The 20,906-nt window shown below is 71.9% G+C and overlaps 3 protein-coding genes across 5 annotated transcripts; all 3 read left to right on the top strand.

Moving 5' to 3' along the window:
* Positions 1–360: 360 nt before the first annotated feature.
* Positions 361–2,137, top strand: MED11 (mediator complex subunit 11). Of its 2 annotated transcripts, XR_010826952.1 has the most exons (4): positions 361–519; positions 1,551–1,681; positions 1,765–1,993; positions 2,031–2,137. XR_010826952.1 is itself a non-coding variant. In XM_066985240.1 (3 exons), the coding sequence occupies exons 1-3, from the start codon at positions 435–437 to the stop codon at positions 1,900–1,902; spliced, it is 354 nt and encodes a 117-aa protein (XP_066841341.1). In that variant the 5' UTR covers positions 361–434; the 3' UTR covers positions 1,903–2,137. The 2 variants fall into 2 exon arrangements, 1 of the variants encoding a protein (XP_066841341.1); XM_066985240.1 differs by having other exon boundaries at positions 1,765–2,137.
* A 6,470-nt stretch (positions 2,138–8,607) lies between these two features.
* On the top strand, positions 8,608–13,829 carry LOC136787785 (claudin-7-like). The gene is given in 9 exon segments (XM_066985108.1): positions 8,608–9,482; positions 9,485–9,624; positions 9,823–9,850; positions 11,459–11,602; positions 11,605–11,622; positions 12,409–12,493; positions 13,286–13,350; positions 13,353–13,559; positions 13,729–13,829. Coding segments are annotated over 9 exon segments (840 nt in total). The 5' UTR covers positions 8,608–9,430.
* Positions 13,830–14,060: 231 nt separating this feature from the next.
* Positions 14,061–20,026, top strand: ELP5 (elongator acetyltransferase complex subunit 5). Of its 2 annotated transcripts, none has more exons than XM_066985239.1 (5): positions 14,061–14,187; positions 16,111–16,171; positions 16,255–16,335; positions 19,185–19,292; positions 19,856–20,026. In XM_066985239.1, exons 1-5 carry the CDS (start codon positions 14,076–14,078, stop codon positions 19,935–19,937), a joined length of 444 nt encoding a protein of 147 aa, XP_066841340.1. In that variant the 5' UTR covers positions 14,061–14,075; the 3' UTR covers positions 19,938–20,026. The 2 variants fall into 2 exon arrangements, with proteins under 2 accessions (XP_066841340.1, XP_066841339.1); XM_066985238.1 differs by having other exon boundaries at positions 19,185–19,278.
* The last annotated feature ends 880 nt before the right edge of the window (positions 20,027–20,906 follow it).

Genomic DNA, 20,906 nt, shown 5'->3' on the forward strand with positions numbered 1-20,906 from the left:
CAGTGTCTTCCAGTTCCCTCCCAGTGGCTCCGAGTCCCTTCCCAGCACCCCTCCAGTATCTCCCAGCGCTCCCAGTCCCCCCAGTTCCTTCCCAGCGCCCCTCCAGTGCCTCTCAGTCCCTTCCCAGTGCATCCCAGTACCTCCCAGTCCCTTCCCAGTGCCCCCCAGCACAACCAGCCCCCTCAATATCTTCCCAGGGCTTCTCAGTCCCCCCAGTATCTCCCAGTTCCCTCCCAGTAACATTTACACCCCATCCCCTCCCGGCGCCGGGGGTGGGCGGGGCCAGCCCGGTGACGTCACACCCCCGCCCCTTTTGGGGGCCTGGGAGGACCGCGGGAGCAGCGAGACGCCGCCTAGAGCGTCCCCCGGAAGTGACGGGGCGGGGCTTCCGGCGGCGGGGAGGAGGGGGAAGGCGGAAGCGGAAGCGCGGGGCCATGGCGGGCTACGGGGTGGCGAACGAGCGGCTGCGGGCGCTGGAGGAGCTGGAGCGGGAGATCGGGGCCGCGCTGCAGAGCGCCGGTGGGCGGGGCCTCGGGCAGGGGGCGGGGCCAGCGGGGGCGGGGCCTCGGGGTGGGCGGGGCCTCGGGGAGGGGCGGGGCTTCGGTTTCCATGGGAACTGTGGGGTTGGGTGGGGCCCGCAAGGGGCGGGGCGTGCATGAGGGGGCGGGGCTTCTGTCCCCATAGCAACTGGGTGCGGTGGGGCTTGTGGGAGGGGCGGGGCCTCTGTCTCCGTGGCAACGGGGGCGGGGGGGCGGGGGCTGCTGATGGGTGGGGCCTGTGGGCGTGGCTTCCGTCTCCATGGCAACCGGGGTGGGGCTTGGGCGGGGCCCTGTCACCATGGCAGCAGGGGCAGGCCTGCGGGCCTGGGGCTGGGGGTCACGGGGTCAGGGGTCAGGGGGTGGGGTCGGGGGTCAGGGGCGGGGTCGGGGGGTCAGGGGCGGGGGCGGGGGTCACGGGGTGGGGTCGGGGGGTCAGGGGGCGGGGTCGGGGGTCATGATGGGGTCAGGGGGTCACAGGGTGGGGTCAGGGGGTCACGGGGTGGGGTCAGGGGTCACAGGGTGGGGTTGGGGTCATGGGGCAGGGTCGGGGGGTCACGGGGCGGGGTCGGGGGTCATGATGGGGTCAGGGGGTCACAGGGTGGGGTCAGGGGGTCACGGGGCGGGGTCGGGGGTCACAGGGTGGGGCCAGGGGCTGGGGGTGACGGGGTCGGGGGTCACGGGGCGGGGTCGGGGGGTGATGGGGCTGGGGGCCGGGGGTGACAGGGTCGGGGGTCACGGGGCAGGGTCAGGGGGTCACGGGGCCAGGGCGGTTGCGGGGCGGGGCCAGGGGCTGGGGGTGACGGGGTCAGGGGTCACGGGGTGGGGTCAGGGGGTCATGGGGTGGGGTCGGGGTCACGGGGCGGGGTCAGGGGGTCACGGGGCCAGGGGTTTGCGGGGCGGGGCCAGGGGCTGGGGGTGACGGGGTCAGGGGTCACGAGGCGGGGTCGGGGGTCACAGGGCGGGGTCGGGGTGACGGGGTCGGGGGCCGGGGGTGACGGGCGGGCCCCGCAGGCACGGTGATCCTGGAGCTGTCGAAGGAGAAGGCGGCCGAGCGGCTGCTGGAGCGCCAGGCCGCCCAGTTCGGCGCCGCCGTGCTCAAGGTGGAGGCCGAGCTCTCGGCCCAGATCCGCTACCTCACGCAGGTCAGGGGCGCGGGGCGGGGGGCGGGGGGGCCGCGGGGCGGGGGGCGCGGGGGCACGCGTCCTGACCCCTCCCCGTGCCGCAGGTGGCCACGGGGCAGCCCCACGAGGGCTCGAGCTACGCGGCGCGCAAGGGCTGCCAGCTGGCGCTGAACCGCCTCGAGTACGCCCGCAGGAGGCTGGGGGAGCTGGCCAGGGGCTGCCAGCAGCTGCTGGAGGCCTAGGGGCAGGGGGCGGCGCGCGGGGGGGGGCACGAGGACGGCGGGGGACGGCGGGGGGCACCGGGACGCTGGGGACGGCGGGGGACATCGGGAACTGCGAGGACATCGGGACGCCGCGAGGACATCGGGACGCTGCGAGGACATCGGGACGCTGCGAGGACGTCGGGACGCTGCGAGGGGTAGCGGGGGACTGACGTTGTGGGGGGCCGGGGGACGCCAATAAAAGCCCGTCCGTGGCGCCGCGGCCCCGCTCTGCCCCACAACTCGGGGGTCGCGCCGGCGCCCCCAAGGCGCTCAATCCGTGGGGCGGCCGCCGTGGGGCAGCAGCTTGCAGCGGCCGTGGCACGGCCCCGCGTCTGGGGGGCAGCCGGGGGCGGCGGGGCCGGGGGCTCGGCCCCCTGCCCCGGCACCCCAGGACCCCCGCCAGGCCCAGGCCGGCCCCCAGCAGCGCCAGCCCCACAGCCAGCCCCACGGACAGGGGGCCCGGCCCCACGGGGCGGAACTTGGGGGCCTGCCCCACGGCTTCCCACTGGGAGCGGCCCAGGGAGGTGTGGGGCACTGGGGGGCTGCCTGGGGGTCCCGCGGTGGCTGTGGGGCTGGTTGGGGGGCCGGTTGTGGGGCCGGCCGGGGGTCCCGCGGTGGTTGGGGGGCTGGCCGGGGGTCCCGCGGTGGTTGTGGGGCTGGCCGGGGGTCCACTTTTGGGGCTGGCCGCGGGTCCGGTCCTCCGGGCCTCTGCAGGGTGCGAGGATGGGGCAGGGCAGGTTAACGCGCCCCACACGTGTGGGGCAGCCCCCCGGCCCCCAGGTGTGGGGCAGGGCCCCCAGACCTCGTTGCTCCAGCAGCCGCAGCAGGTTCCTGACCCACGGCGCGTCCTGGAGCCCGCAGAGCCGCGTGTTGGGGGGCAGCTCGAACCTGGGGGGTGGAGACGGGGCCACTGTGGGGCGGGGGGTGCTATGGGGCACGGGGGGGCTCTGTGGGGCACGGGGGGGGGCACTATGGGGCACAGGGGGCTGCTATGGGGCACAGGGGGCTCTGTGGGGCACAGGGGCTGCTATGGGGCACAGGGGGGCTCTATGGGGCACAGGGGGTCAGCTATGGGGCACAGGGGGGCACTATGGGGCACGGGGGGCTCTGTGGGGCATGGGGGGCTGCTATGGGGCACGGGGGGGCCGCTATGGGGCACGGGGGGCTGCTATGGGGCACGGGGGAGGGCACTATGGGGCACGGGGGGCTCTATGGGGCACAGGGGGCTGCTATGGGGCACGGGGGGCTGCTATGGGGCACAGGGGGGCTCTGTGGGGTACAGGGGGCTGCTATGGGGCACGGGGGGCGGCTGTGGGGCACGGGGGGGCTCTGTGGGGCACAGGGGGGCTGCTATGGGGCACGGGGGGCTCTATGGGGCACGGGGGGGCTCTATGGGGCACGGGGGGCTGCTATGGGGCACGGGGGGGCTCTATGGGGCACAGGGGGGCTCTGTGGGGCACGGAGGGGGCACTATTGGGCACGGGGGGCTGCTATGGGGCACAGGGGGCTGCTATGGGGCACGGGGGGGCTGCTATGGGGCACGGGGGGCTGCTATGGGGAACAGGGGGGCTGCTATGGGGCACGGGGGGGCTCTATGGGGCACAGGGGGCTGCTATGGGGCACAGGGGGGCTCTATGGGGCACAGGGGGGCTGCTATGGGGCACGGGGGGCTGCTATGGGGCACGGGGGGTGCTATGGGTCACAGGGGGGCACTATGGGGCACAGGGGGCTGCTATGGGGCACAGGGGGCTGCTATGGGGCACCGGGGGCTGCTATGGGGCACAGGGAGGCTCTGTGGGGCACGGGGGGCTGCTATGGGGCACGGGGGGCTGCTATGGGGCACGGGGGGCTCTATGGGGCGGGGGGGCTCTATGGGGCACGGGGGGCTCTGTGGGGCACGGGGGGGCACTATGGGGCACGGGGGGGTGCTATGGGGCACGGGGGGCTCTATGGGGCGGGGGGGGCTGCTTCCCATGGTTGGGGCCCCGCCCCCCCCGCCCGCCCCCTTCCCAGTTCCAGTTCCCCTTTTCCTGCGGGAACGCGGGGGCGCAGGGGGATGCGGGGGGGCGCGACGGGCGGCTGGAGGGGGCTGGGGGGGCCCGGGGGGGCTGGGGAGGGAGGACTCGGGGGGGGGGGTCCCGGGGGGCTGGGGGGGTCCTATGGGGATGTTTGGGGGTCGCTCCGGGGTTTTGGGGGGGCCTTTTGAAGGGTCCCTGTAGGGTTCTGGGGGCTCCCCGTGGGGCATCCCTATGGGGGGGGTTGGGATCCTTTTGGGGGGTCCCGGGGGGGGCTATTGGGGGGGGTACCTGGGGGGCCTCACCTCCACACGTGCCCGGGGCAGGGCCCCCAGCGCCGCACTCTGGGCGCCAGCTGCAGGGGCTGCAGCCCGGGGGGGGCCGCCTGGGGCCAGCGCTGGGAGCAGCGGCAGGCGCCCGCCCCCCCCGACGTTGGCCAAGGCTGGGGGGGGGGGGGGGGGGGGGGGGGGGGTTAGCGGGGGGGGAGGGGGCCGAGGGTCCTCCCCAACCCCCCTAACCCCGATTTTGCCCCCCCCCCCCATCCCGCTGCCCCCCTCCCGGTTTCCCCGTGCCCCCCGAGTCCCGTTCACGCCCCCTCACCCCAATTTTGGTGCCCCCCCCCCCCGATCCCCACCCCCCCCCCCCCCCCCCCCCCAATCCCCACCCCCACACCGCCCCCCCCCCCCCCCGGCGTCCCCCATCTTGCTCCCCCTCCCCATACCCCCCCTGTGCCCCCACATCCCGGTGCCCCCCACATGACCCCCCACCCTGGTCCCCCCAAACTCCCCCCACCTGCCCCCCCCCAATTCCCGGTGCCCCCCCCCCCGTGCGCCCCCTCCCCAAAGTGCCCCCCGGTGCCCCCCATCCCGGTGCCCCCCAGACCCCCCCCCCGTGCCCCCCCATCCCGGTGCCCCCCCCAGACCCCCCCCGTGCCCCCCATCCCGGTGCCCCCCAGACCCCCCCATCCCGGTGCCCCCCCGTGCCCCCCCATCCCGGTGCCCCCCAGACCCCCCCCAATCCCGGTGCCCCCCGCACCTCCCCAGGGCAGCAGCAGCAGCAGCCCCAGCCCCATGGCTCCGGGCTGCTGGGGGGGGCGTGGTCAGCGCTGGCCCCGCCCCTCGAGGCCCCGCCCCCTCGAGGCCCCGCCCCCGGTTTCGGTTTCGGTTTCCCTCGCGGGGGGGGGTTCCCGAAAGCGTGACGTCAGCGACGGCGCCTGGGTGTCCCCGTCCCCCGCCTGGTGACGTCACCGGAGCCGGCGGGGAGGGGGGGGGGTGCGTCCCCTGTGACGTCACACCTGTGGTGTCGCGGCGACCTGGCCCTATGGGGCGCTGTGGGGCGCTATGGGGCGCTGTGGGGCTCCATAGGGTGCTATGGGGCGCTGTGGGGTGCTATGGGGCTCCATAGGGTGCTATGGGGCGCTATGGGGCGCTGTGGGGTTCTATGGGGTGCTATGGGGTGTTATGGGGCACTATGGGGCTCTATGGGGCGCTGTGGGGCTCCATAGGGTGCTATGGGGCTCTATGGGGCTCTATGGGGCGCTATGGGGCACTATGGGGTGTTATGGGGTACTAGGAGCTCTATGGGGCGCTATGGGGCTCCATAGGGTGCTATGGGGCTCTATGGGGCACTATGGGGTTCTATGGGGTGCTATGGGGTGTTATGGGGCACTATGGGGCTCTATGGGGTGTTATGGGGCTCCATAGGGCGCTATGGGGCACTATGGGGTGCTATGGGGTACTAGGAGCTCTATGGGGCGCTATGGGGCTCTATTGGGTGCTATGGGGCTCTATGGGGCTCTACGGGGTGTTATGGGGCTCCATAGGGTGCTATGGGGCACTATGGGGTACTATGGGGTGCTGTGGGGTACTAGGGGCTCTATGGGGTGCTATGGGGCTCTATGGGGCGCTATGGGGTGCTATGGGGTACTAGGGGCTCTATGGGGCGCTATGGGGCTCTATGGGGTGCTATGGGGTGTTATGGGGCACTATGGGGCTCTATGGGGTGTTATGGGGCTCCATAGGGCGTTATGGGGCAGTATGGGGTGCTATGGGGTACTAGGGGCTGTATGGGGCGCTATGGGGCTCTATGGGGTGCTATGGGGCTCTATGGGGTGCTATGGGGCTCTATGGGGCGCTATGGGGCTCTATGGGGTGCTATGGGGTGTTATGGGGCACTATGGGGCTCTATGGGGTGTTATGGGGCTCCATAGGGCGTTATGGGGCAGTATGGGGTGCTATGGGGTACTAGGGGCTGTATGGGGCGCTATGGGGCTCTATGGGGTGCTATGGGGCTCTATGGGGTGCTATGGGGCTCTATGGGGCACTATGGGGCTCTATGGGGTGTTATGGGGCTCCATAGGGTGCTATGGGGCACTATGGGGCTCTATGGGGCACCAGGAACTCTATGGGGTGCTGTGGGGCACCAGGAGCTCTATGGGGTGCTGTGGGGTGCTATAGGGCACCAGGGGTGCTATGGGGCTCTATAGGGTGTTACGGGGCGCTATGGGGTGCTATGGGGCGCTATGGGGCACTATGGGGCTCTATGGGGCACTAGGAACTCTATGGGGTGCTGTGGGGCACCAGGAGCTCTATGGGGTGCTGTGGGGTGCTATGGGGCACCAGGGGTGCTATGGGGTGTTATGGGGCACTATGGGGCTCTATGGGGTGTTACGGGGCGCTATGGGGTGCGTCCCCGCAGGAGGCGAGGAGCAAGCCCTGCCCTCTGACCTCCCCCTGACCCCTCCCCCTGACCCCACGCCCACCCTCTGTGACCCCTGACCCCCCCAAGGCCCCTTTGCTGCCCCCTGACCCCACCCCGCACCCTAAGGCTGACCTTTGGCTCCGCCCCCGGGGTTATCAGTGGGGCGCTCTGTGGGGTTATCAGTGGGGTTGTCTGTGGGGTTATCTATGGGGTTATCTGTGGGGCACGGGGTTATCAGCGGGGTTATCAGTGGGGCAGTCAGTTGGGGTTGTCCGTGGGGCTATCTATGGGGTTATCTGTGGGGCACGGGGTTATCAGCGGGGTTATCAGTGGGGCAGTCAGTTGGGGTTGTCCGTGGGGCTATCTATGGGGTTATCTATGGGGCACGGGGTTATCAGCGGGGTTATCAGTGGGGCAGGCCGTGGGGCTATCTATGGGGTTATCTATGGGGCAGGCCACGGGGTTATCAGTGGGGCGCTCTGTGGGGTTGTCCACGGGGCTATCTATGGGGTTATCTATGGGGCACGGGGTTATCAGCGGGGTTATCAGTGGGGCAGGCCGTGGGGCTATCTATGGGGTTATCTGTGGGGCACGGGGTTATCAGCGGGGCGCTCTGTGGGGTTATCAGTGGGGTTATCAGTGGGGCAGGCCGTGGGGCTGTCTATGGGGTTATCTATGGGGTGCGGGGTTATCAATGGGGCAGTCAGTTGGGGTTGTCCGTGGGGCTATCTATGGGGTTATCTATGGGGCAGGCCACGGGGTTATCAGCGGGGCGCTCTGTGGGGTTATCAGTGGGGTTATCAGTGGGGTTGTCCATGGGGCTATCTATGGGGTTATCTATGGGGCATGGGGTTATCAGCGGGGCACTCTGTGGGGTTATCAGTGGGGTTATCAGTGGGGCAGGCCGTGGGGCTATCTATGGGGTTATCTGTGGGGCACGGGGTTATCAGTGGGGTTATCAGTGGGGCAGGCCGTGGGGCTATCTATGGGGTTATCTATGGGGCACGGGGTTACCAGTGGGGCAGGCCGTGGGGCTATCTATGGGGTTATCTGTGGGGCACGGGGTTATCAGCGGGGCAGGCCGTGGGGCTATCTATGGGGTTATCTATGGGGCACGGGGTTATCAGTGGGGCAGGCCGTGGGGCTATCTATGGGGTTATCTGTGGGGCACGGGGTTATCAGTGGGGCAGGCCGTGGGGCAAACAGTGGGGTTATCTGTGGGGCACGGGGTTATCAGCGGGGTTATCAGTGGGGCAGGCCGTGGGGCTATCTATGGGGTTATCTATGGGGCACGGGGTTATCAGCGGGGTTATCAGTGGGGCAGGCCGTGGGGCTATCTATGGGGTTATCTGTGGGGCACGGGGTTATCAGTGGGGCAGGCCGTGGGGCTATCTATGGGGTTATCTATGGGGCACGGGGCGCTCCCGTGGGGCGGATCCGCGGTGACAACATGGGGGGAGCCGCACCCCATCCCCCCCCCCATCCCCGCTCCCATCATGCCCCGGGGCCACCAGGTGTGGGGCGGGCGGCCGCGCCCCTGCCCCTTGCTCGACCCCGAGCCCCGCCCCCGTGACGTCACCGCCCCGCCCCCGTGACGTCACCGCCCCGCCCTGGGGTTTATACAGGTGTAACGCACCGGGGGGCTGGGGTGCGCTGCTGGGCCGTGGGGGCTGTAGGAGCTGTAGGCGCTATAGGGGCTGCTGTAGGGCCCTGTAGGGGGCTATAGGGGCCTGTAGGGGGCTATAGGGGCCTGTAGGGTCCTGTAGGGGGCTTTAGGGCCCTGTAGGGGGCTATAGGGGCCTGTAGGGGGCTATAGGGTCCTGTAGGGGGCTATAGGGTCCTGTAGGGGGCTATAGGGTCCTGTAGGGTCCTGTAGGGTCCTGTAGGGGGCTTTAGGGCCCTGTAGGGGGCTATAGGGGCCTGTAGGGTCTTGTAGGGGGCTATAGGGTCTTGTAGGGGGCTATAGGGTCCTGTAGGGTCCTGTAGGGGGCTATAGGGTCCTGTAGGGGGCTTTAGGGTCCTGTAGGGTCCTTTAGGGGGCTTTAGGGCTCTGTAGGGGGCTCTGGGGTCCTGTAGGGGGCTTTGGGGCCGCCGCCGCTGCCCGCTCCTTCCTATAGGGCCTCCGTAGGGTCTCCATAGGGCGCTGCTTCCGCTCCCCGCCGGGTGCCTGCTGCTCGCTGCTCCGTAGGGGCTCCCTGCGCGCCCCGTCGGCTCCCCGCTGCCTTGCTCCGCGCCGGGGGCTCCCGGGGCCCCCGTAGGGTGCGCGCGGCGACCCGTGTGGGGCACCCCGAAGGGCCGCGGGCTGGCCTGAGGGACCTTTAGGGTTCCTCGGGGGACCCGCGGAGCGGTTCGGGGGAGCCGCAGGGGCTCCGTTAGGGTCCCGCAGCGCTTCCTGGGGACCCCGGGGGACTTCCTGAGGGCCCCGCAGGGCTCCTGGAGGGCCCCGCAGGGTGTCCGGAGGGACCCGTAGGGCTCCGTTAGGGCCCCGGGGGGCACCCCGAAGAACCCGTAGGGCACCCCGAAGACCCCGCGGGTTATCCCGAAGACCCCGCGGGTTATCCCGAAGACCCCGCAGGGCACCCCGAAGACCCCGGGGGGCACCCCGAAGACCCCGCAGGGCACCCCGAAGACCCCGCAGGGCACCCCGAAGACCCCGCAGGGCACCCCGAAGACCCCGCGGCTTATCCCGAAGACCCCGCGGGGCTCCCCCGGCACCCTACAGCGCTCCGTCTCCCTTAGCACCCCCGTAGGACCCCCACCCCAAAAGCTCCTGTAGGGCGGCCGGGGGCGCGATGGCCAACGCGGGGCTGGAGACGCTGGCGCTGGCGCTGGCGCTGGCGGGCTGGGGGCGCTGGTGGCGGCCACGGCGCTGCCGCAGTGGCAGACGAGCACCTACGCCGGGGACAGCATCATCACGGCCGTGGCCACCTACCAGGGGCTGTGGATGAGCTGCGCCAGCCAGAGCACGGGGCAGCTGCAGTGCAAGGTGTACGACTCCTGCTCGCCCTGCCCGGTGCGTTTCGGGGGCCGTTTTGGGGCCGTTTCGGGGGGTTTTGGGGCCGTTTTGGGGGATTTGGGGGCATTTGGGGGCGTTCGGGGACGTTTAGGGACGGGGGAGATACGGGGGGTATTGGGGGTGTTGGGGGTTGGGGGGCCGGGGGCCATGGGGCAGCGGCAGGGCGAGGTGTACGACTCCCTGCTCGCCCTGCCCGGTGCGTTTCGAGGCCATTTTGGGGCCGTTTCGGGGGATTTTGGGGCCTTTGGGGTCGTTCGGGGACGTTTAGGGACGGGGGAGATACGGGGGGTGTTGGGGGTTGGGGGGCCGGGGGCCGTGGGGCAGCGGCAGGGCGAGGTGTGCAGCTTCCTGCTGGCCCTGCCCGGGGGGTTTTGGGGCCGTTTTGGGGGATTTGGGGGCGTTTGGGGTCGTTGGGGGACATTTAGGGACGTTTAGGGACATGGGGACATCGGGGCCATGGGGGTGGCTGCAGCCCGAGGTCTGCGGCTCCCTGCTGCCCCTGCCCAGCGAGTAGGGGGCGTTTTGGGGCCATTTGGGGCGTTTTGGGGCCGTTTTGGGGCCGTTTTGGGGCCGTTTTGGGGCCGTTTTGGGGCCGTTTCGGGCGTTTTGGGGCCGTTTCGGGACATCAGGGCACGGGGAGGTGCTGGGGGCACTGGGGCCATGGGGGGGGGCACTGGGGGCCGTGGGGGCGCAGGGGCCAGGGGGCAGCCGCAGGGCAGGGGGTGCCCCCCCCCCGCTGGGGGGGGGGATTGGGGGGGGGGGTTTGGGGACATGGGGGGCCGGGGGGGGGCTTTGGGGGCAGCCCGGACCCCCGTCCCCCCAGGGTCCGGCGCGGGGGGGGACAAGGGGGGGACATGGGGACAAGGGGGGGGCACGGGGGGGAGGCTGGGAGCCACCCCATGGCCGCGGCCCAGCCCCCCCCGCCCCCCCCCCCAGCCGCACCCAAGGGCGGGGGGGGGGGACTTTGTCCCCGCGGGGGGGGGACAGGGGCGAGGGGGGGCCGCGCCCCACGGGGACAATGCCGGGGCCGGGGACAATAAAAGCGGGTTTCAGCGAAACCGGGGGGGGGGGCAGGGTGGATCTGCCCCCCCCGTATCCCCCCCCCCCGTGTCCCTGCCCCTCCCCCCATTTTGGGGTTTGTCCCCCCTTGTTGGGGTCCCCCCGTGCCCCCCCGTCCCCCCCGTTGGGGTTTTGGGGTCAGGCTTGGGGGTTTTGGGACTGGGGGGGGGTTGGGGGGCTCTGGGGGGGCCGTTGGGGTCCCTGTGGGGTCCCCATGGGGTCTGCACCTGACCCCCCTGACCCCCTGACCCCCCCCTGACCCCCCTGACCCCCCCGTTCCCCCCTTGCCCCCGGCTCGACGCAGGCCACGCGGGCGCTGATGGTGGGGGCTCGGGGGGGGGGCTCTGGGGGTCCCCATGGGGTCGGTGCCCCCCATGACCCCCCGGCTTCTGTGGGGTCTCTATGGGGGTCTCTGGGGGGTCCCCATGGGGTCGGTGCCCCCCTGACCCCCCCCCCGACCCCCTTGCCCCCCCGGCTCGATGCAGGCCACGCAGGCGCTGATGGTGGGGGCTCTGGGGGGCTCTGGGGGTCGGGGGGGTCTCTATGGGGTCTCTGGGGGTCCCCATGGGGTCGGAGCCCCCCGACCCCCCCATTCCCCCCCCCCTGACCCCCCCCTTGCCCCCCCCGGCTCGACGCAGGCCACGCGGGTGCTGTTGGTGGGGGCTCTGTGGGGTCTCTATGGGGTCTCTGGGGGTCCCCATGGGGTCGGTGCCCCCCCGACCCCCCCCGTTCCCCCGTGCCCCAGGCTCGACGCAGGCCACGCGGGCGCTGATGGTGCTGGCGGCGGTGCTGGGCCCCCTGGCGCTGGGCACGGCGCTGCCGGGGCTGAGCTGCACCCGCTGCGGGGACGAGGACGAGCGGCGCAAGGGGCGGCTGGCGGGCGCCGGGGGGTGCTCTTCATCCTGGCCGGTGGGTGCCCCCCCTGGGACCCCCCTTGGGACCCCCCCCTTGGGACCCCCCCCCTTGGGACCCCCCCCCTTGGGACCCTCCCCCTTGGACCCCCCCTTGGGACCCCCCCTTGGGACCCCCCCTTGGGGACCCCCCTTGGGACCCCCCTTGGGACCCCCCCCTTGGGACCTCCCCCCTTGGGACCCCCCTTGGGACCCCCCCTTGGGACCCCCCCTTTGGGATCTTCCCCTTGGGACCCCCCTTGGGATGCCCCCCTTGGGACCCCCCCCCTTGGGACGCCCCCCTTGGGACCCCCCCCCTTGGGACGCCCCCTTGGGACCCCCACCCTTTGCGACCCCCCCCCCTTGGGACCCCCCTTGGGATCTTCCCCTCCCCCCCCAGTCCTTAGGACCCCCCAATCCTTGGGATTTCCCCCCCCCACGGATCTTCCCCCCCTTGGGACCCCCCTATGTTTGGGACCCCCCCCCCTTGAACCCCCTACCTTTGGGAGCCCCCCTTTGAGACCCCCCCAACCTAGGGACCCCCCCTCCCTCCTTGGGACGCCCCCCCCTTTTGCCCCCCCCTTTGGGACCGTCCCTTTCTGCCCCCCCCCCTTTTGGGATCCCCCCCCCCCCTTTGGGCCCCTCCCTGGGGTGGGGGGGGGGGGGCAAATTGGGGGTTTGGGGCCAGATTTGGGGTTTGGGGGTCGGGGCAGATTTTGGGGGGGGGGGGTCGGTGGGGGGGGGTCGGTGGGGGGGCGGTGTTGGGGGGGGTCAGTGGGGTGCAGCGTGGTGCCCCCCCCCCCAGGGCTGTGCGCGCTGGTCGCCTGCTCGTGGTACGGGCACCGCGTCGTCACCAACTTCTACGATGCCACCGTGCCCGTCAACCTCAAGTGGGTCCGGGGGGGGGCTGGGGGGGTCTGAGGGGGGGCTGGGGGGGGGCTGGGGGGGGGGCTGGGGGGCGGGGGGGGGGGGGGCTGGGGGGGGGGGGTAAGGGGGGTCTAAGGGGGGGCTGGGGGGTGTAAAGGGGCTGGGGGGTCTAAGGGGGGGCTGGGGGGGTGTAAAGGGGTTGGGGGGGTTTGGGGGGGGGCTGGGGGGGGTGTAAAGGGGGCTGGGGGGTCTAAGGGGGGGGCTGGGGGCGGTTGGGGGGGCCTGGGGGGGGGGTAAGGGGGGTTGGGGGGGGGCTGGGGGTGTGTAAAGGGGGGCTGGGGGGGGGGGGGGGGTTGGAGGGGGTTGGGGGGGGGTAAGGGGGTCTAAGAGGGAGCCGGGGGGCCTGGGGGGGGGCCAGGAGGGTCTAAGGGGGGGCTGGGGGTGTGTAAAGGGGGTTGGGGGGTTCGGGGGGGGGGCTGGGGGGGGGGGAAGGGGGGTCTAAGGGGGGCTGGGGGGCCTGGGGGGGCGTCAGGAGGGTCTAAGGGGGAGCTGGGGGGCCTGGGGGGGGGCAGGAGGGTCTAAGGGGGGCTGGGGGGGTCTGTGGGGCTGGGTTGGGGGGCTGGGGGGGGGGCTGGGGGGGCTGGGGGCTTGGTGGGGCTGGGCTGGGGGGCTCTGGGGGCTCCGGGCTCTGGGGGGCTGGGTTCGGGCCTCTGGGGGGCGGGGGGGGGGGGGGGGGGGGGCGGGGGCGGGGCCTGCGGGCTGGGGGCGGGGCCTGCGCTCTCTGACCCCGCCCCTAACCCCGCCCCCCCCCCCAGGTACGAGTTCGGCCCCGCCCTCTTCGTGGGCTGGGCGGGGGCGGCGCTGGCGCTGCTGGGGGGGCGGCGCTGACCTGCTCCTGCCCCTGCGGGGGGGGCGCGGCGGGGCCGAGGGCGGGCCGCTACCCCCGGCACCGGGCCGCGCGGGCCGGGCCCCCGGCAGCGCCTCCGAGTACGTCTGAGCCCCCCGCGTCGCGATCACCCCCCCGCGTCGGGGTCTCCCCCCCATTTTGGGCCTCCCCATGCCGGTCCCCCCGTTTTGGGTCCCCCCCATGCCGGTCCCCCCCGTTTTGGGTCCCCCCCATGCCGGTCCCCCCCGTTTTGGGTCCCCCCGTTTTGGGTCCCCCCCATTTTGCGACCCCCCCCCATTTTGACACCCCCCATTTTGAGACCCCCCCCAATTTCGGGACCCCCCCCCCCATTTCAGGGCCCCCTCATTTCAGGCCCCACCCCGAACACTTTGGGGTCCCCCCCCCCCTTTGTTGCCCCCCCCCCACTTTCCGCCCCCCCCCCTTTGTTGCCCCCCCCCCCCCGCTCGGTTTGAGCCCCCCCAGCCCACACTCGGGGCCCCCCCCCCCTCGATATTGGGGTGCCAGCTCCCCTTTTGGGGTCCCCCTCCTCCGACACGCGGGCCCCCCCCCCCCGGGGGCTGTTTTCGGGGCATTTCCCGCGAGCGCTTTTGTACGGAATAAAATTTTTTTGGTGCCTTTTACCCGTTTCCGGTGATTTTTGTCGTCCACCCCCAAGATGGCGGCGCCCACGCGGCCGCCCCGCCCCTCGGGCACACAAGATGGCGGCGCCCAGGCGCCGTACGGTGACGTCATCAGGAGGCGCCGCGCCCGGCGCGGCCATGCTGGAGGCGCTGGTGGCGGGGGGCGCCGAGGGGCTGCTGCTCGTGGAGGGTGCGGGGGGGCGGGGGGATTTGGGGGGCTGGGGGGGGGATTTGGGGTCGGGGGGGCTGTGGGGCTGGGGTGGGGGGCTGGAGGGTGGGTTATTGGGGCTGGGGGGTGGGTTATAGGGGGCTTTGGGGAAGGGTGGGGGTCTGGGGGGGCTGTGGGGTGGGTTATGGGGGCTGTGGGGTGGGTTACGGGGCTGGGGGGGCTGTGGGGGGGTTATGGGGGCTGTGGGGCAGGGTATGGGGTCTGGGGGGCTGGGCTGGGGGGCTGGGGGTGGGTTATTGGGGCTATGGGGTGGGTTATGGGGTTGGGGGGCTGTGGGGGGTTATGGGGCGCTATGGGGCAGGGTATGGGGGCTGGGGGCTGGGCTGGGGGCTGGGGGTGGGTTATTGGGGCTATGGGGTGGGTTATGGGGTTGGGGGGCTGTGGGGGGGTTATGGGGCGCTACGGGGCAGGGTATGGGGGCTGGGGGGCTGGGCTGGGGGGCTGGGGGTGGGTTATTGGGGCTATGGGGTGGGTTATGGGGTTGGGGGGGCTGTGGGGTGGGTTATTGGGGCTGGGGGGTGGGTTATGGGGGGGTTGGGTCTGGGGTGGGGGTCTGGGGGGGCTGTGGGGTGGGTTATAGGGCGCTATGGGGCAGGGTATGGGGTCTGGGGGGGCTGGGCTGGGGGGCTGGGGGTGGGTTATTGGGGCTATGGGGTGGGTTATGGGGTTGGGGGGCTGTGGGGGGGTTATGGGGCGCTACGAGGCAGGGTATGGGGGCTGGGGGGGCTGGGCTGGGGGGCTGGGGGTGGGTTATTGGGGCTATGGGGTGGGTTACGGGGTTGGGGGGTTATGGGGTGTGGGGGGGCTGTGGGGGGGTTATGGGGCGCTATGGGGCAGGGTATGGGGGCTGGGGGCTGGGCTGGGGGGCTGGGGGGGGTTATTGGGGCTATGGGGTGGGTTATGGGGTTGGGGGGGCTGTGGGGTGGGTTATTGGGGCTGGGGGGTGGGTTATGGGGGGGTTGGGTCTGGGGCGGGGGTCTGGGGGGCTGCGGAATGGGGTAACGGGGGCTGTGGGGCGGGTTGTGGGGTGTGTGGGGGGCTGTGGGGGGGTTATGGGGTGCTATGGGGCAGGATATGGGGACTGGGGGGCTGGGGGGGGTTATTGGGGCTGGGGGGTGGGTTACGGGGTTGGGGGGGCTGTGGGGTGGGATTTGGGGGGCTATGGGGCACTATGGGTCTGGGGCGGGGGTCTGGGGGAGCTGCGGAATGGGGTAACGGGGGCTGTGGGGCAGGTTGTGGGGTGGGGGGGGCTGTGGGGGGGTTATGGGGCGCTATGGGGCAGGGTATGGGGGCTGGGGGGGCTGGGCTGGGGGGCTGGGGGTGGGTTATTGGGGCTATGGGGTGGGTTATGGGGTTGGGGGGCTGTGGGGTGGGTTATTGGGGCTGCGGGGTGGGTTATGGGGGGGGGTTGGGTCTGGGGCGGGGGTCTGGGGGGGCTGCGGAATGGGGTAACGGGGGCTGTGGGGCGGGTTGTGGGGTGTGGGGGGGCTGTGGGGGGGTTATGGGGCGCTATGGGGCAGGGTATGGGGGCTGGGGGGGGCTGGGCTGGGGGGGCTGGGGGGGGGTTATTGGGGCTATGGGGTGGGTTACGGGGTTGGGGGGCTGTGGGGTGGGATTTGGGGGGCTATGGGGCACTATGGGTCTGGGGCGGGGGTCTGGGGGGGCTGCGGAATGGGGTAACGGGGGCTGGGGGGGGGGTTGTGGGGTGGGGGGGGGGGCTGTGGGGTGGGGTATGGGGCTGAGGGGGGCTGGGGGGGGGGGGCTGAGGTGGACTGGGAGAGACGGGGGGGGCAGGGGCTTGGGGAGCTTCTGGGGGTGTTGGGGTGGGGGGGGGCTATGGGGTGCCGGGGGTCCCTGGGGCTCACCCGTGCCCCCCCCCCCCAGACAGCGCCGCCTGCGAGGGCCGCAGCCTCCTCCGGGCCTTCGTCACCGCCGCGGTGCAGAGGTGGGGCCGGGGGCGCCGGGGGGGCTGGGGGGCGCTGGGGGCTGAGCCTCCCCCCCATCCCCCCCAGCTCACCCCCCCCCCAGGGCCGAGCGCGTGCTCGTCGTGCTGCTCGAGGTCTCGCGGGAGCAGTTCGGGGCCGGGCTGAGCCCCGCCGTGAGGGAGCGGTGAGAGCCCCCCCAGCGCCAAAAGACCCCCCCGTGCCCCCCGGAGCCCTCGCGTGCCCCCCAAGAGCCCCCCGTACCCCTAGGACCCCCCATAGCCCCCGTGACCCCCCCGACCCACCCCCACCCCCCAGGACCCCCCAGGACCCCCATGACCCCTTGGCTCCCCCAGGACCCCACTGACCCCCCCATAGCCCCCCCCCCCGGACCCCCCACCCCCCAGGACCCCCCATACCCCCTTGACCCCTTCTGGCCCCCCCAGGACCCCCCCGACCCCCCCCCAAAGCCCCCCCGGACCCCCCGACCCCCCAGGACCCCACTGACCCCCCCCATAGCCCCCCCCGGACCCCCACCCCCCATGACCCCCCCATACCCCCTTGACCCCTTCTGACCCCCCAGGACCCCCCGACCCCCTCCAACCCCCAATGACCCCCCCCCGGACCCCCCCCACCCCCATGACCCCCCCATGACCCCTTGGCTCCCCCAGCACCCCCCTGACCCCCCCCATAGCCCCCCCGGACCCCCCACCCCCCATGACCCCCCCATGACCCCCCCCCCATACCCCCTTGGCTCCCCCAGGACCCCCCGACCCCCTCCAACCCCCACTGACCCCCCCCCATAGCCCCCCCCCCGGACCCCCCACCCCCCAGGACCCCCCAGGACCCCCCAGGACCCCCCGACCCCCCCAGGACCCCCCGACCCCCCTGACCCCCCCCATAGCCCCCCCGGACCCCCCCCCCCCCCCCCAGACCCCCCCCCCCGGACCCCCCCATACCCCCTTGACCCCTTCTGACCCCCCAGGACCCCCCGACCCCCTCCAACCCCCACTGACCCCCCCCCATAGCCCCTTGGCCCCCCCGACCCCCCCCCACCCCCAGGACCCCCCCAGGACCCCCCCATACCCCCTTGACCCCTTCTGGCCCCCCAGGACCCCCCGACCCCCCCAAACCCCTCCCCGACCCCCCGACCCCCCCAAAGCCCCCCCCAGGACCCCCCTGACCCCCCCAAAACCCTCCCCGACCCCCCCCCGACCCCCCCAAAGCCCCCCCCCAGGACCCCCCGACCCCCCCCAGGACCCCCCGACCCCCCAAAGCCCCCCCAGGACCCCCCGACCCCCCCAAAACCCTCCCCGACCCCCCTGACCCCCCCCCGTGCCCCCCCCCCCCCAGGCTGCAGTTCCGCGATGCCTTCTCCGACCCCCTGGGCTGGCTGGGGGGAGCCCCGGAGCCGGGGGGCTCCTGGGGGGGCCCCGGAGGGGGGGCACGGCGCCCCCCGAGACGCTGGTGCTGGACTCGCTGAGCTGGCTGCTGCTGCGCCTGCCCCCCCCGGCTCTGCCGGGCCCTGGGGGCGCTGCTGGGGGGGGCACGGCCGGTCAGTGGGGGGGGGGCATTAAATTGGGGGGGGGGCACGGGGGGGGGGGCGAGAATTGGGGGGGCATTAAAATGGGGGGGGCATTTGGGGGGGTATGGGGGGGCCTGGAATTGGGGGGGGGCACTGGGGGGCGAGAATTGGGGGGCACTGGGGGGGCATTAAAATGGGGGGGGGCATTTGGGGGGGTATGGGGGGGCATGGAATTGGGGGGGCTTTAAATGGGGGGGCACTTGGGGGTGTGTGGAATTGGGGGGCACTGGGGGGGGCATAAAATTGGGGGGGGGGGCAATGGGGGGTATGGAATTGGGGGGGTCCTGGGGGGGTCCTATAGGGTTGGAATCCTGGGGGGGGGCAGAGAAGTTGGGGGGGGGCACGAGAATTGGGGGGGGGACATGGGGTGGGGGGGGGGGGAAATTGAGGGGGGTCCGGGGGGTTGGGCTGTTGGGGGGCTCCCCATGGGGGGGGGGCTCCAACCCCCCCCTTTTTTTGTCCCCCCCGCAGGGCCCCCCCGGCGGGTGCTGGCGCTGCTGCACGGGGACCTGCACCCCCCGGGCTGCTGCGGGCGCTGGGGGCGCTGGGCCCCACCCTGCTGCGCCTGGGGGGGGGCGCGCGGCCGGGGGGGGGGGCACCCCAGGGGGTCACGGTGCTGGGGCCCCCCGGGGGGGGCGGGTCCAGGTGAGGGGGGGGGGACGAGGTTTGGGGGGGGGGGGAACGGGGGGGGGGGTGTTTGGGGTGGGTCTGGGGGGGGGCGAGGTTTTTGGGGGGGGGGCATTATGGGGGGGCAGTTTGGGGGGCTGGGGGGGTGAGATTTGGGGGGGGGGCAAGGTTTTGGGGGGGGGGGGGCTTTGGGGGGTGAGGTTTTCAGGGGGGTTATTGGGGGGGGCAATTGGGGGGGTTATTGGGGGTGACCCCATATGGGGGGGCAATGGGGGGGGGCTCCTATGGGGGGCTGGGGGGGCTCATATGGGGGGGGGGGGGGCTTTTGGGGGGCCCCCCCCCTCATTTCGGGGTCCCCCCCCCAGCCCCCCCAGGCCGAGCTCTTCGCCCTCCTGCCCGACCTCTCGCTGCGCTCCCTCGGGGCCCCCGCACCCCCCCGGAGGGGGAGGGGGGGGGGGGGAGGGGAGGGGGGCGCCCCCCGCGCCCCCCCCGCGCCCCCCCCGCGCCCCCCCTTCCGCCTGCGGCTGTCGGCGGCCGAGCGGGAGGCGCGGGCGGCCCTGCCCCCCCGTACCAGCTGAGCCCCCCAGGTGAGGCCCCCCCAGTTCCCCCCAGTTCCCCCAGTCCTCCCAGTCCCCCCCATTTTCCCCCCGGCGCCCCCCCATTTACCCCAGGGCCCCCCAATCCCCCTCAGTGCCCCCCAGCGCCCCCCATTTTGACCCCAGTGACCCCCCCAATTTTCCCCAGCGCCCCCATTTATCCCAGTGCCCCCCCCACTGACCCTCCCAGTTCCCCCCAGTCCCCCCAGTGACCCCCCCCCGTTCCAGGCGGGCGGCCCTGCTGCGGGGGGGCCCCGACCCCTCCGACCCCCGAGGACCCCGAGGACCCCGACGGCGACCTGGACGTGTGAGGGGGGAGCAGGTACCGGTGTTATGGTAGGGCCTACAGAAACACCGCGGGGGGGTACTGGGGTTTGGGGGGATGTTTTGCGTTATTGTAGGGCCTACAGAAACACCAGGAGGGTTATAGGGCCTGGGCGGGCATCGTGTGTTATCGTAGGGTCTACAGAAACGCTAGGGGGGTGTGGGGGTTGGGGAGGCGTCCCGTGTTATTGTAGGGCCTACAGAAACAGTGGGGAGGTGTAGGGGCTGGGGGGTGTCGTGTGTTGTTGTAGGGCCTGCAGAAACACGAGAGGTTGTCGTTTGCCTACGAAAACACCCAGCGGTCTCGTAAGGCCCACGTAAACATTGAGAGTTATTGTAGGCCCTACAGAAACGTTTGGGGGCATCGCAGGGCCGCGTACGTAAACATTGGGGGTTATTGTAGGGCTTGTGTAAACGTTGAGGTGTATCAGGGTCCTTGTAAACAAAGGCAGTTATTGTAGGGTCTGCGTAAACACTTGGAGGTGTTGTAGGGCCTACAGAAAGGTCAGGGGTTGTTGTAGGGCCTATATAAACACTGGGAGTCGCGTGTTTGTAAACACTGCGTGTTGTTGTAGGGCCTGCACAAATGTCGAAGGCTCGGAGCTGCGTCAACACCCGGCGTCATCGCGCCCGTGTCACCACAGCAAGTTATTGTAGGGCCTACAGGAACGCCGGGGCGCTGTGTGGGATGTATGTAAACACGGCGAGTTATTGTAGGACCTCCATAAACACCTTTTGTAGACAAACACGGCGAGTTGTTGTAGGACCCACGTAATCGTTTCTTGTCAGGTCTGCATAAACACCGGGGTTTCCTGTAGGCCCTACATAAACACGGGGGCTCCTGTAGGGCCTACATAAACACGGGGGCTCCTGTAGGGCCTACATAAACACGGGGGCTCCTGTAGGGCCTACATAAACACGGGGGCTCCTGTGGGGCCTACATAAACACGGGGGCTCCTGTAGGGCCTACATAAACACCGGGGTTCCTGTGGGGCCTACATAAACACGGGGGCTCCTGTAGGGCCTACATAAACACGGGGGCTCCTGTAGGGCCTACATAAACACGGGGGCTCCTGTAGGGCCTGCATAAACACGGGGGCTCCTGTAGGGCCTGCATAAACACGGGGGCTCCTGTGGGGCCTGCATAAACACGGGGGCTCCTGTAGGGCCTACATAAACACGGGGGCTCCTGTAGGGCCTACATAAACACGGGGGCTCCTGTAGGGCCTACATAAACACGGGGGCTCCTGTAGGGCCTACATAAACACGGGGGCTCCTGTAGGGCCTACATAAACACGGGGGCTCCTGTAGGGCCTACATAAACACGGGGGCTCCTGTAGGGCCTACATAAACACGGGGGCTCCTGTAGGGCCTACCAAAAACGCCCCCCCCCCCCCCCCACCGGGGAGGGGCGGGGTGAGCGGCCGGGATGACCACGCCCCCTTGCACAAGCCACGCCCACTTCATTTGCATAGCCACGCCCCCAGCGCTGCGACCGTGCCCATCCCTCCTGCAGACCACGCCCCCTCCCCAGGCCACGCCCCCACTCCGCGCATGCGCACACCCCGCCTCCTCCCCTCCCCTCGCGGTTTCTCGCGCGCATGCGCACCTCGGCGCACCCCCCCC

Source organism: Anser cygnoides, chromosome 31 (genome assembly GCF_040182565.1).
Source record: "Anser cygnoides isolate HZ-2024a breed goose chromosome 31, Taihu_goose_T2T_genome, whole genome shotgun sequence".
Taxonomy (NCBI): domain Eukaryota; kingdom Metazoa; phylum Chordata; class Aves; order Anseriformes; family Anatidae; genus Anser; species Anser cygnoides.

What these genes read in the sequence shown, in the direction of transcription:
- ELP5 (XM_066985238.1), top strand. Translation starts at nt 14,076, where the DNA reads ATGGCGGCGCCCAGGCGCCGTACGGTGACGTCATCAGGAGGCGCCGCG. An exon ending in GGGGCTGCTGCTCGTGGAGG is followed by an intron (nt 14,188 to 16,110) that starts GTGCGGGGGGGC and finishes CCCCCCCCCCAG; the next exon opens with ACAGCGCCGCCTGCGAGGGC. An exon ending in AGCCCCGCCGTGAGGGAGCG is followed by an intron (nt 16,336 to 19,184) that starts GTGAGAGCCCCC and finishes CCCCCGTTCCAG; the next exon opens with GCGGGCGGCCCTGCTGCGGG.
- MED11 (XM_066985240.1), top strand. Translation starts at nt 435, where the DNA reads ATGGCGGGCTACGGGGTGGCGAACGAGCGGCTGCGGGCGCTGGAGGAG. An exon ending in GGCCGCGCTGCAGAGCGCCG is followed by an intron (nt 520 to 1,550) that starts GTGGGCGGGGCC and finishes CGGGCCCCGCAG; the next exon opens with GCACGGTGATCCTGGAGCTG. An exon ending in AGATCCGCTACCTCACGCAG is followed by an intron (nt 1,682 to 1,764) that starts GTCAGGGGCGCG and finishes CCCGTGCCGCAG; the next exon opens with GTGGCCACGGGGCAGCCCCA.